At 35.8% G+C, this 14,810-nt stretch overlaps 2 protein-coding genes across 2 annotated transcripts; both read left to right on the top strand.

The window, feature by feature from the left end:
* The first annotated feature begins 9,805 nt into the window (after positions 1-9,805).
* LOC143232666 (zinc finger MYM-type protein 1-like) lies at positions 9,806-10,696 on the top strand. The gene has a single exon (XM_076468362.1). The coding sequence runs from the start codon at positions 9,806-9,808 to the stop codon at positions 10,694-10,696; it is 891 nt and encodes a 296-aa protein (XP_076324477.1).
* Positions 10,697-10,716: 20 nt separating this feature from the next.
* LOC143232671 (uncharacterized) lies at positions 10,717-11,268 on the top strand. Its single transcript, XM_076468376.1, has one exon. The coding sequence runs from the start codon at positions 10,717-10,719 to the stop codon at positions 11,266-11,268; it is 552 nt and encodes a 183-aa protein (XP_076324491.1).
* Positions 11,269-14,810: the final 3,542 nt, after the last annotated feature.

The following is a 14,810-nucleotide window of genomic DNA, read 5'->3' on the forward strand; positions in this document are numbered from 1 at the left end:
GAAAAAACACGCACACACTTCTATAGACAGCTTGCTTTTGTGGTATTCAGATCTACACGTATGCAATAGATACGATTAAAAATATCCAAAACATGCAGATTTGAGAAATGCTATGCAAATAACAAATCAAATTCAGACAGTAAAGTAAAAATACCTACGGAAAGAAAGACGTAAAAGAAAACTTTTACTCGCGGTAATTCTGTAAGTTATAACTTACTGAATGACTTACAACTTTACGTTCTCTTTTACTGGCTACTAGAGTGAATAAGGGCTTTTCCAAAATTTCTATATCAGGAAAACGCAAAGAAATTGTGACTTACTACCCAAAATAAAGGTAAAAAATGTAATTACTGCAACCAAATGGCGCAAACAACACTGACTGCAAAATAACACATGTGGAAGGTTGATTGCGTCGTATTCAAATATTTTGAATTTGCGAATCATTATGTACAGCAACAATCAAAGCCGATCTAAAATCGCAATGGTGTATCAACCCTATATTTTAACTTTGTTTGGCGTTCTGTATGTGATGTGATACGACTAGAAACAGGTTACTTTGGGAAAGGATATGCCATAGTCATTTCTGACTCAAAATAAAAGACGCCAATTGGAGAAAGTGGGAGACTAAGAGCAGCCACTCGCATAAGTCTTAATTTTTGTTTTGAGAAATGTAAAACGTCTGGTTTATGGGCTACGTTTATGGGAGATTACTAATATTAATATATAAAAAGTGGACTATTATTTATAGTCCACTAGGTCCTCCAGAGCTATTATAGTTTATGCATGAACTCCAAAATACGCTACGTCATAACAATTCATTTCATTAGAATTCAGCTTTACCCCTTCTCCATCCTTACATTCTTACTGAAATTATGCCACTGCAAAAAGTATTTACACACTTAGATTATAATCAGGGATTTAGAATTTATTCCTGATGGGTAAATATCCAAAATGGGTAAATGACCATAATTTATACTTAATGACCAGTGGTTTTCCTAGTGTGAAGCTGATCACGAACTGCGCTCATGTAAAACATCTGTACAGTTGAATATTCACCTATATTTTTTAAAATAATTTCAATTCAAATGAGTATATATTAAAAGAAAACATGCTTAATATTATAAAATTTCATTCCGGAGTTGATAAATAAATGTATTTGCTAGAACATTTTTCATTTTTTTGGATCATTTGTTACTAAGCCGATATACATGAGGTGCAATAAGACGTCATGTATTAAAAATGAAGAGATAAAATATAATTGTACTGTTGAAAAACATCTTTTGGAAAAGCTATGTCAAAGAAACGAGAAAACAAAGGAATAAGACTCGACTTGATGCATTAAAATTATCCAGAAAGAAACCTACCATAAATTTTACCAAAGCTGTAGTGAGCAAAGTTAAGCGCCTTGTTACAGGTAAAAAAACCATGAGCCCAAAAGTCAGTAGCAAAAGCTGTCCACATGCCTCAATAAAAAGTATGCAACATAACCAGAAAGTATCTCAGCTTAGAATGACGACATATCTGGTGAAAAATCACAAGCTTGGGAATATTTCAGTTTTTAGCCAAAATGTATATATTTCTTTACCAGCATTAAGAAAAAAGAAAATGGTCGCACAGAAAACGCGATCTTCTCATTTGCTCCAAGATAAATAATTTAAGTGATTTACATGAAAGTCAGGTGTATTTTGTTTTGTTTTTAAATACAATAGTGTACCTTTTAGAATGTTTAAAATATTGAAATGATTGTTTGTTTATTTGCTACACGAGGGTTATCTGCACTAGCCGTCCCTAATTTAGCAGTGTAAGACAAAAGGGAAGGCAGCTAATAATCACCATCCACCGACAACTCTTGAGCTACTCTTTTAGCAACGAATAGTCAGATTGACCGTTACATTGAAAAGCCTTCATGGCTGAAAGGGCGAGCATGTTTGGTGTGATAGGGATTCGCATCCGTGTTCCCCAGATTTTGAGTCAAGTGCCCTAACCACCTAGTCTGAAAGTTGAAGGCTATAAACACTTTGTTTTTATACTAAGCCCATACCAATTTTGTAAACATATACAGTTTTATTGCTAATGTATGTTTCATAAAGTTAGTTCTTAGCGTTGACACAGGTTATTATTATTTGAAAGGATTAACTTAAGAATTACAAAATACAAATTAGTTTGCGTAACAATTACTTTAAGAATCTTTCTATGATCCTATTCTCTCTTTAAAAAAGAAGTAAATATAATTAACCACGATAAAAACACTGTAATTAAGAAATATAATTCTAAGTTCATGACATGAAAGAAAATTTCACGACGTCTTCTCTAAATAATGTATAAGTTGGCATTTTTGTAACCTTTTCTTTAATTTTGAACTTTGAAAATAAACAATTAAGAATAATGCATATTTGATAGCTTGCTATTTTTTATTTGAAAATTAGGTTTAAGTACAGTAATTTAGTATGTAATTTCTAAAAATATTTTACAACCAATGAATTATTGGCCCTGTGATGCTTTTTTGTGTGCTGTGTGTTTGTTGTTAAGCATAAGGCCGCGCAATAGACTATCTGTGTTGTGGCTACCATGGATATTGAAAACCGGTGTTTAGGGTTATAAGCCTTCAGGCTAACTGCTGAGTTGGTTGGGGTGGTAGATTACTGGTATTAAAAGTAGTTTTCATAATTATTCTTTTTCCAACTGAATTATGAGTTAATCCATTTTATTTTAGATGCATAATATTTAAAAAAAATGAATGAAACAGAAAAAAAAAACGTTTCATGTGTGTGTGAAAATAACATTTTTATTTTATTATTTTCCGGATTGCACGAAACAATAGAATGAGTATGTTATCACCAATAATAACAGTTTTTAAATGTTTCGACGCAATTAAAGTGAAATAAAGAAGTTTCAAATATAAATATTATATATCTTATGATAATTCAAGATATATTTTATAAATGCTATCAAAATTTTACCATATAAAAGGAGCTATTTACTAATGTAAATATTTCTGCTTTATAAATATGTTGCCTTTATGGGCAGTGGCTTAGATTTGTTACACTCGATTGGAGGGATGATTTTTGTAACCACTTATGTAGACTGTTCAATTTGCAAATTGGTAATCTCTGATTACGTGAACCTGAAAGCTGTAAACATGCAGTCACAGAGTAATCTTATTGCCACGATACTTCAAGGTTTCCATGTAGGTTTGTACAAGTGAGGTGTTGTGAACAATTTTCAAAATGTTAATAGAATAAAGACAGATGTGTCACAAATTAACTGCCACATGAATTTATTCCTGCACACTGCACAGTATAAAAGATGGCCATTATACTTGACAAGATTACTAATAACTTTCATTGCATGAATTACGTTTTCAAATATTAATAAAATTAGTAATTACCCTTGATACGTTTAGATCTACTGAAAAACTGTTCATGTTGTTTGATAAAAATAATTAAAATGTCTTTGCGAACTCTTGAAAATTACACATCAATACAATGTAGTACATAATTATTCATACTTTTCATTGTAGTAAGATTCATTTAGTCCTCTAGTCTACATGTTCCCAAACGCAGACCTCCTTTGTGATGATCTGTTTATGAATTCTTTCATAAGCTCTTCTATATTTATCTTGTCGACCTTATCTTTGTGAGTCTGACAAAGTGCCACATGGTTGAGGCGGCACTGAAACATAGTTGACCTTAATTACATCTCCAACCGTCTTAACAGAAAAGCTGCGTTCACATTCGCAACTGGATACTGAACATACAAGCAAATTTTCATGAGAAGAAACATTTCACTAAACATCTGCTGGCTTGTTTCATGCATTTTACAGTAAGCATCCTTTGTACCTTTTAGAGATACTGCTTTTGTTGTTCCTTTGAACATGGGCAACTGAAACTCGAGCCGTTGTGCAGAGATTTTTGGTTAGAAGTTAATAACTAAGTTTTCAATCTTGCCAGATGTGATCATGTTCTCAAGTGCCAGATATTGCCTCAAGTCATTGTTGTCTGCATTGAATCTAGTGGTCAGATGTTCTATGACTGTGTCTACAAATCCAAAATATTTGCTTCTGTAGTAATCTCTAGCTGTTGCAGAATGGTGTGCTGAGCCATCACCTGTGATTCTTCTGAGAGGTCTGCGAATGCGTTGTAGTTCAATAAGCACCAGATCTAGGGAAGTTACCTTTTTCTCAGTTTCATCAAATATCTTGTTGTAATTTTCCTCTGTTCGCAATACCCGCAATTGCTCAACTGTCATTGCAGATGCTTCTATCATGCCAGATACTGTTGCTGATTTTGCTTGGAATGCACGGTTTAGTTCCTTTAATGTAGCTAATGGATGCTGAGCCATCAACAATCCAAAAACTGTCTTTCCTTTGTCAAATCTGTTCAGCAGTTCTCGTGCTTTCACTGCTACATTTGATTTTTCATTTGCTAATTCAGACAAAGAATCAACAATCTTACTGTAGTGATCATTAGCACATGTAATTGCAGATAGGCGGCACAACCAGCGTGTTGGACACAGTAAGCGGATGTATTTAACTGGACCATTGTGGCTGTCTGACGATATTTCGAAAGATTGTCTTGTATTTGCCTGACCTCTGAAGCAAGACACCAAGTTCATGTACCCACTGGATAGACTCTCGAACACATTCACAAGTTTAACTGCATGTTGCATTATTAAATTAGCCTTGTGTGCTCTGCACTGAAAAAACAAAGTTGACGGTTGCTTCTCTTTTATTGTTGCCTGGCATCCACTGTATGCACCACTCACGTTAGCGGCTCCATCATAAGTTTGTGCTCTTAATCCTGACAGTGGTAAATTGAGTCAAGTCAATACATTAAGTATAGTCGAGGATATTGTTTCACCAGTTGTACTGGAAACACTGTAAAATCTACGTATCGTACGCATATTGCTTCCTGTTCGGCACCTGTAACATCTTGAATGCCATCAACCATTAATGCAAAGATTTTACTTTGCTGCACTTCGTGTGCTATGTTCCTCAGTATTTGATGGCTGAACATCTCCATTATTTCATTCTGAGCCTGGGGTGATATGAATGTGTTTTTATTTGACAAGTAGGCCGTCAACTCAGGATCTTCCTCTTCTAGGAGCTTGATTAACTATAGGAAGTTCCCTTCCATATCAGTATGTCCACATATTGCAAAACCTTGACGCAGTAAGAAACGTAAACTTCTGAATATTTTGGCTAGACTTCATTTGCATTCTTCCTGCTGCTTCTTTTTTTCATCTTGTAGCTGGACAGTCACTGGAGTTACATCAAGTGAACCTTCTGGAGATATAGCGAATTTGTGCTGAGACGAGGATTGGTGTTCGTTGAATTTCTGTTTTGCCTATTTCAAGTTGCAAAAACCGGTGGATATGAAGGTATACTCCACTGGCCTCTCCAATTTCCCTGTAAAAAGGCCTCTATTTTCCGCATTGACACAATGAAAACAAATGATTTTTTGAGCCTGATTGTCGAAGTGCAGCCATGGGAACTCATCAAACCACTTGACCTGGAAGTTGATATTTTGAAATTTTGCTTTCTGTCGTGGTATTAGTTGTGCGTCTGGATGATATGGCTTTCCACACTGTATCTGTGGAGTGTCAGATTTTTCATTACTGCACAAACTTGTTACACAACTATCTGGTGGTTCATGATGTGCAATAGTTGCACAAGCATTTTCAGACTCGTCCTCTGATGAACATGGAATTTCCTCTGTATGGCAAGTTTATATTTCTTTGCTTGAGGTTGTTGGATTATCTGCATCTGCATTGTCACTCGTAGTACCGATAAGTGGCTTGCAGAACTGTCTAATATCGGAAAGTTTCAGACGCTTGCTTGTCATAATTGGAATCTGTTTCCCAGATGACTCAACAGGCTAAAATACAGTCGTTATTGAAAAATTTTAACGTACAACGAACGAAGATAGAACAGAATGGAAGTAGGACTGAACTGTACAATGTATTTAAGTCGAACGCGTGAACCTCACAGTGACTACCGAGCCGACTGAAAGCCTGGGCATCGCTGGGACAATAATGTGTACTAGTTACAACACAAGTAATTCCACGTTTTTCGAAAAATACTTAAACAATCACAAATATATTATATTCCTGTTAAAGCTCATCAAAAGACAAACACGTTGCGATATAATGTCTATAAGCATGTTTATTAAATAAAAACACCTAAACAAAAACTAGCAATACAATTCAAGTAAGGGCTTCAGACCGTTTAAATCGCTCCTTTTATGTTCTAATTATACAAGAAAATACAATATTTTTACTATCTATGATAAGAAAATATATTGTTCTTTTACCATAAAGCATTAGCACTTTATTAGAGGGCAGTGATAATCTGAAATTTCATGGATTAATGAGGGCCACAAACACAGGTCTAATGAGCCCTGTTGTAAAATCGAGGCTCAGACAAAAGGGAGCAGAGGGGGGTGATGTAAGGCGCGTCTGGATCCGAGCGGCTCGAACCTGTCGTTAACTGTACACTAAGCGTACACTATAATCAGCGACTTCGACAGCTAAGGAGAGTAAGGCGTTCGACAATAAAACCGGCTAGACATGCATAAGAACAAATAGCGTAGGAAAACCACACACTATACACATAAGATTGATGCAGCTACAAGCTACAAATGGCCTGCCAGATCTAGATCACAGAAGTTTACGCTTGGGAGTAATATTTTCGAATTTCATGCTCTGTTCAATCTGTTGTGATGAAAATTTTACTTAATCTTACTCTACGTACAAGACGTAGGTATATTAGGTGATAGTGCTTGCAAGCCTTGCATGTATACTTAGGCCTACTGACTGATACTTACGAACTATCGCTTAGATCGAAAAGCTTAGAAGCACGCCTATATTAAAGATGTACATTTCGGCTACTGAAAAAGCCTACATCTAGGCCTAATTATGTAATTCGATTGGTAAGAATCACAAGAACAAACACACAATTTGTAGGCCTGTAATGCAATAAAACAATTCAACAGACCAAACTGTAGGGGCGATGATTGTATGCACCATACCCCCTCACCTAAAATGAAGGGGGGATGTATCCCCCATCCCCGTAGGATCTACGCCCCTGCTTATGGGAAACTCAGCCCCTCGCTAGTACAACGGTAATCTACGAATTTACAACGCTAAAATCAGGGTTTCGATTCCCCTCGGTGGGCTCAGAAGATAGCCCGATGTGGCTTTGCTATAAGAAAAAACACACACACATGGAACACAGTGGCGTAGCTAGGGGGCAAGGGGGTACATCTGTCCCCGGGCGCAGCATCGGGAGTGAGGGGGCGACAAATTGATGTTATATAATTCTCAATGAATTTCAGAATGAAATGCTTTTCCCTCTTAACCAATTAATACCCAGTGTTCCATATATGGGAGTTGCAACGTCATATGTTGCCACAACTTGGTTGTGATTTGGTCACGTTATACCATAACACTGTCTAAACGTTGCGAAAACGTCATATTGCAACGTCACTTCCTGAAGAATAATGGATGTTGCTATGTAACATTGTCACAACGTCGTAATTGGTCACATTTTTCTATTAAGTCGTCTAAACGTTATGAAACGTCAAAATGCAGTCACTTCATAGCGAATAATCAACGTTGTGATGTAACATTGTGTAAACGTCGTGAAATGTAACATTATATGCTGTAGATCAGTAATCAGAACGTATATTACATGGATACTTCACCGAACAAAGCCGGTAAATTGTTTATTACTTGATCCAGTTTTCGGAATGCTACCATGGACTCAGCGTCCTTGTCCTTCGGGCGTAGCCAAACGGCTATAACAGTTAATTGAAATGGGAGTTTAAATGACTTTATCAGACCCCCGCAAGTCTGGTAAAGCTGGAAACGAAGCCGAGGAAATCTGACTGAAGTATCTAAGCGAAGCCAAGAAAATCTAACACTGTACTAGATTGTGAATAGCAGATCATACGAGTCCGGACTTTACGCGCCTTTTCGGCATTGATCTTAAAATTGAAACAGGTGAGCGCAACGGCTGATTTGGAATCTTACTTACAAAGAGACCAGGTCGCGTCCAAGGTGGTGGATGAGTGGCACTCGTTTGGAATAATTTTTATCAGAAGTTCGTGGATAGGTGCATCTCAGGTGCGTAGCTACTTTTGTGACAAGAATGATTTAAATGAGAGAAAAATTGCTCAAGCAAGGCCTTTTTTAGGCTTCTGGATCACATAACATTAAAGTAAGCAATTACTCGGCTTCCATAAAATTAGTCACACCTCAGGAGGGCCGTGAGTCCGATATGTTTATGTCTTGAGGTGCGGGGGTAGAGTTACGCGTTTCGAGATAGGGGAGGTAGAGGTTAGAGTGGATAGCGGGAAGGTATGAGTTTCTGGACTGACATGAATGGTTTTGGGGTTGGGGCGGGGGAGGGAAAGGTTGCGTGGCATTCGGTGGTTCCAGAATTTAAATATCCAGGCACAGTAGGGGAATGTTCCGCCCATAATGTTACTGTAAGAGGTCCATAGTCATATCTCAAAAGGATAAAATGTCACTGGTCATTTCCGGTTTCATTCTGAAATGTAATGTTCGTTTATTTGTAAGTTAATGTATGGGAAATTTTTCAAATTATACTAGTTCGAATATTTATAATATAAACAATAATTAAGTTCCAACATGATGAGTTATTAATTTTACATTTCTGAAGCAGAAGGAAGAAAACGAAGGAAGGCCCAAGATGAAGGATGTACGAAGTCAAGCAAAATTCTGACAGCATTGTTGAAAAGAGGAGAAGATTCTGAATCATCGACATCAAAATCAGTAGAGGATGTAACGAGACACACATCACATGACTCTACGAAAAGACTTGAACAAGAAGACTTAGAAGAGAAGTACAGCAATGAAACCGATTCAAAACAGCCATATTTAGATAAAATGGAATACTAAGGTTCATCAAATTCTGAAGAAGATTTGGATGATGATTTACCTTATCCAGTTCAATAATACAATATACTAAAATTGTAGATGATGTGATTTACCATCAAGACTTTGGATGTATGGATATTGACAAAGCATCAGGAAAAGCAGTCGTGTCAGATACACTTTGCATAGAAATAGTGGAGAAAGGGTCGATTTATTTTCAGAATAGTGCTGGGCCTTCTGCACAAAAAATAATAGATCAATGACTTAAGCATGGTTTACAAAACAATTAGGAAAGGAAAAGGAGGTACAGTGAATTATCTTGGTTGGTGTATTCCCCTGTGAAGGGGGCAGCATTTTGTTTTTCGTGTCTGCTTTTCCCATCGAAAGATGCAGTCAGTAACTGTTCTTCTCTGGAAACTGAAAATGGTATAAATAGTTGGAAAAAACAGAAAAAAAATTACTGCACTAGAGAATTCCCAAAGGCATTGGGATTCTTTTACAACATGGAAGGAAATGGAAAGGAAGCTAGTAAAAAAGAAGGCTTAATAGATGCACAGCTTCAAAATCAAATTGCTAAAGAGAAGGAAAAATAGCGACAAGAACTTAAGAGGGAGTTATGCTGCATAAAATATTCAGCCGAACAAAATTTGGCCCTAAGAGGCTACAGAGAAAGTACCACTGAAACTGAAAAAGGGGAGAGTCACAGAAACGCTGGAAATTTTATAGAACTTCTGAAGCTAGTTACAGAGTTCGATCCAGTCATGAAGGGCTTTTGTATGTGCGGCAAAATTCAGGATCAACTACGTACCTTTCACCAGAAGTACAGAATGAGTTCATCCAGCTTTTATCATCTACAGTTAGAGAAAAACTTGTGTGTGTCATCCAGAGAGCCAAATACTGTTGAATAATGTTTGATTCAACTCCTGATGCTGCTCACCAAGAACAAATGTCGGAGACCATTAGGTATGTAGATATAAACTTCGAGAAAAAAACTGTACTTGTGAAGGAGCCTTTCTTAGGATTCATCCAAGCCCATAAAAATGATGCAGCATGTATTGGAGATATAATATTGCAACAACTGGAGAAAAATAAATTACCTTTCGAAGATTGTCGATCACAATGTTACGACAATGCATCTGTAATATCTGGCTACAAATCAGGAGTGCAACAAAGACTTACTGCACTCAACTCGAAGGCTACATTTGTTAACTATGATAACCACACACTTAATTTAGTTGGGGTTCATGTTTTTAGTCATGAGGTAGCAGGCGTGACATTTTTCAGTACTGTGCAAGCTATCTACGTTTATTTTTCGCGGTCAACTCTTCGATGGGAGAGACTGAAAACTGCTCTTGATGTGTCAGTGAAGTCAGAGTCAGGAACTCGTTGGAGTGCCAGATTTGAAATTGTTAAACCGATACATGATCAACTAGAACAATTGATAGAACTACTGGAAAATATTGCGGATGATCAAGAGGAAAATTCAGATACAAGAAGTGATGCAGTTCATCTGTTACATCGGATTCTAACATTTGAGTTTTTGGTTCTTCTTCGGTTCTGGAATACTGTACTTGCCAAGATTGACCGGGTTCAGAAAAGGCTTCAGGACCACACCATGAATTTTCATAATGCTGCTCAAGACATTCAGGCTTTACAAGGGTATTTCCCAGAAAACAGTGATGCCATATGCATGAATTCTCTTAAAGAAGCAAAGGAACTGTGCAGTTCTTGTGATATCCAAATTGAGAGACGGCAAAGGATGAAGAAAAAATGCCCGGAGAAACAGCAGAGGATGTAGAACTCACATCAGAAAATGAAATGCTACGACTGATGAAAAGTATGATTGACAAAATACACACAGAGATGGGAGACAGATTTATCAGCTTGAAGAAACTGGACTCTAGTTTTGGCTTTCTTTTAGAGATAAAGGAACTGATGCCCACAACTAATGAAAATAGCTTGAAACAGATATGCATTTTTATGGGAAGCTCTTATGATACAGACTTGAATGGCTTGGAGATGTTCAGTGAAATAATGGACTGCCGAATTCTACTCAAGACAAGGGCTGGTGTTAAGCTTTCGACACCAGAGGACCTGCTTCGCTTCATTGTGCAGTATGGGGATGGTGTATTTCTAAATCTGAGAGTTGGTCTGCAGATCTTACTGACTGTTGCAACATCTATTGCCAGTTGTGAAAGGTCTTTTAGTAAGTTAAAACTTATTCTCTCTTACTTGAGATCATCTATAGGACAGGAAAAATTGCCAGCCTTGGCTTTGCTGAGTGTGGAGCGAGAGGTTACCGACAGCATAAATTTTGAGGAACTAATCGATAAATTTGCAGCAGCAAAGACAAAAAGAATTTCTCTTTGAAGTTACATAATTACATCCAAAGCATTATATAAAACTATTTTTTTTTTACTTTATGTTAACTTTTCAGGTTACTATATCCAAAGTAATGTTTTAAGTTTTTGCAATGTTATATTTGACTATTATTTTAGTATAAAATAATTTTGGATTAATTTTTAGATGCTTTCTTGTTTCTGATTCTGTCCTTCTCTGTTATTCAATTGTATCTTCAAAATACCATTGTTGCCTCAATTATTTCACTTTTTCATCTCCTTCATACCCTAAAAATACGCCACAAAATGCAGGTTTTCATGTTCTAAAACTCATAAATTTCCGGGAAAGCATGACAGACCCCCTTATGGCTTATATTTTGTTACGAGGGGGCGCGAAAACTGACTTTGTCCCTGAGCGCTGAAAACCCTAGTTACGCCTCTGATGGAACACTAAAACAAATCTTGAAGTCAAACTAACATCTTTTCTGTGTGCGTTAAATTAAAACGAATCTGAGTGTGCAAATCTGCGAGTCACGTGATAATCAGAGCGGATATGAAGTCGTGGTGCAACTGAATGTATCATAACTACATTTTGGTATTGTTTGGCGTTGAGTAGATAGTGTGATGTAACCGAAAACTGATTGATTTTGGAAAGGCGAAGAACATAAAATATTCACACATTCACATCATAAAGATGTGTTCAGACAGAGGATTTAGAGCATTCAAGACAAATATCCATTATTAGAAAACAAAGGAATATGGATAAACTTAAAATCCACAAATCCAAAATTCAGTGGCAAACGCTGTCCATATGTCTCAGGAAACAATACACAGCATAATCAAAAATGATATCCGTCTGGAAACATAGGTAACAGGATATGGTTTTACCGAGATAAGGCTTCCAAATCTATCCCCCATTCAACTATTATATACTTCAAGCATCTATAGATGAAATAAGTATCTATGTTGTTCCATACAGAGACATAACAGTCAAGTTGCCGAACAGAAAACATAAAACATGCATTTCCATGTGATTGGATAGTTGAAATGGGCGTTAGGAATCTGCCGTCCTCTATAGTAGATGGATAATAGGAAGCACTCGGCGGGGAAAGATGATGCTTTAGACATGACATCCTTATGATGCAGCCTTTCACAATGAAAATTGTGAACGGGATTGCTTCATGATGTAGTAATAAGATGAAACATGACCGGATGTGACAACATGTGCTGTAACAATGTGATGATGTTCCAAAATCGTACTTAGCATTTATAGGTAACAATCACTAGATAGTTTTATCTTAGTTTTCAGCTGATAATGTGCTGCTGTCTTTAAGTAATCTCTGTGGGCTAAGGATGACTGGAGTTACGTTCTAGGTATTCTTGATGAAAGTCTAGTGCATCATACACTTGACTTTGACCTTTCCCAATAGACTTTGAACTAACTAACTATTTGTATGTTTTCAAGAGAGGCATTCAAGATTTTCTGACTTATATGCTAAGTTTACTGAGCAAGTTATCAAGTAAGCAAATTTTAGAAGTATTATTTCATTTTTCTTTTTCTCGTGTGTGTCTCATATCATGTTACTTTATTATTATACCAACTTATTATGTGATTTTCCTCTCTTGTACAATAGGTTATCACCGAGAGTTCGGCATTACTGCGTCTTTTATTTCTGTCATATTCCTAAATTATAATTTTTTGCCAGCCATTCCACCTCCCCCTCAACGTATTGGAATCCGTGGGACAGGTGCTGTAAATGATGGGTTTACTATCCAGATGATTTGGTGTATGCGAATACTGTTCCGATTTTATGTTCTTTACACATCCATATTTTCAGTGAGATCTCTGACATAGGAGAATATGGCTGAATGGTTGTAATTTTATGTATATTATTCAAAAGATGACAATAATAATAAATTAGTATAATTTATAATAATAATAATAAATTAGTATAATTTATAATAATAATAATAAATTAGTATAATTAGTATAATTATAAACATTTCGTAATATTGTACAATAATCCCTTCATTATTAACCAAAGTTTTAAATTCTTATACAATATTACGAAATGTTTATGCAAAGTGCAAGATCAGTATTATATAATTGTTGTTAAGACATGATTATCGAAATAAAAATGCAAAATTTGAAAACAAACATATTTTACAGAAAAGTTGAAATTTTTAGATTGTAAAACTTTTCAATAGATCGCACCACCACCGAAACCTTTATATACACGCACATACACACACACACACGTGTTTTATTGTTTTTTCTTTCTTATTTTGGATGTGGAGTATTTTGACTTTCATTGATCAATGACAGTAATTTTCTTTCGTATTTCCATAGTTGTACACTATATTAAAGTTAAGGATCCGTACAGGCAATGTCACACGTTAAAATGTAGTTTTACTGATTGTTTAGACTGTGTACTGAGAAGTTGTCACTTATTGGTATTATTAATTTCTGTGAATGGCATTTTAAAAATACTCAACAGAAATTCGGGATTTAACAGATACTAGCTTATTGTCTGTGACATTTGGGGTCTGTTTTGTCATCTCCTGCAAGTAGTCCTTGATTAGAAGTTTGACTTATATATGTTTTATGTTACATTTAAATCTTCTTTGTAAAGCCTCACAATATGTTCGTATGTTTATTATAAACCACTAAGCTACACAAAGAGCAATGTGTACGCTGCTCACAATGGGTATTGAAAGCTGGTATCTAGCGGTATAAGTCCATAGACATACATACCACCGTGCCACTAGGGGACGAAGCCTAACAGACTGTACTATATGAAGAAATTAATTCTCAAAGAAATATTCCTACATCGTGTCCCTGAAATTTATTAATTGTAATGGCAAAAGCAATCACTTTTATGGTTAAGGGCAAATGCTTGAAGATATAACGTTTTCTTAAAATGATTATAAATGTTTTGACTAAATTTTTAAAAATATCTTACCTTACGTGAAAAATATCAATAATAATCTATTTTATTGCCATCTCTTGGAGTGAAAATATATTTAAGTTGTTTTTGAAACATGTATTCACTGGTGTTTTTTATTTAACATGACATTGTCCCTGATCTGATTCATAATTCTATTCATATTTTTGCCAATATTCAAAGAGTTTGTTGTAAATATGTCTGGATAATACAAATATAAACAAACTTATATTATCGCAGCACATGCTACATTATACTTCACTGTATTATCTGATAGAAGATAACCTTATTTATAAGATAAAAAGGTAGCAGTAAAACAGTTCCATTTAGTTAAAACGTAGATCATGAATACTATATCTGGTTTCTACACACTTAAATATATTTTTATAGGTAAGACACGTGATAATCCTTTTACTTAGCTACAGCTACAGTTTACATACAACAATGCATACTCATTTATACCAGTTTGGCCTTGTGGCTACTTCCATCTCTTAGGGTGAAGCAAGCTCATCTCAAGAGTTGACACATATACACTTGTAAAAATGTCCTCTTCCTGTAACAGTCGATGATTTAAGTAATCCACGGATTATTGGATACTGCACTTAGGACCTGTCTGACTGCAATGAAC

This window comes from Tachypleus tridentatus, chromosome 1, assembly GCF_004210375.1.
Source record: "Tachypleus tridentatus isolate NWPU-2018 chromosome 1, ASM421037v1, whole genome shotgun sequence".
Taxonomy (NCBI): domain Eukaryota; kingdom Metazoa; phylum Arthropoda; class Merostomata; order Xiphosura; family Limulidae; genus Tachypleus; species Tachypleus tridentatus.

Coding starts and splice junctions, on each gene's coding strand:
- LOC143232666 (XM_076468362.1), top strand. CDS start 9,806: ATGTTTGATTCAACTCCTGATGCTGCTCACCAAGAACAAATGTCGGAG.
- LOC143232671 (XM_076468376.1), top strand. CDS start 10,717: ATGCTACGACTGATGAAAAGTATGATTGACAAAATACACACAGAGATG.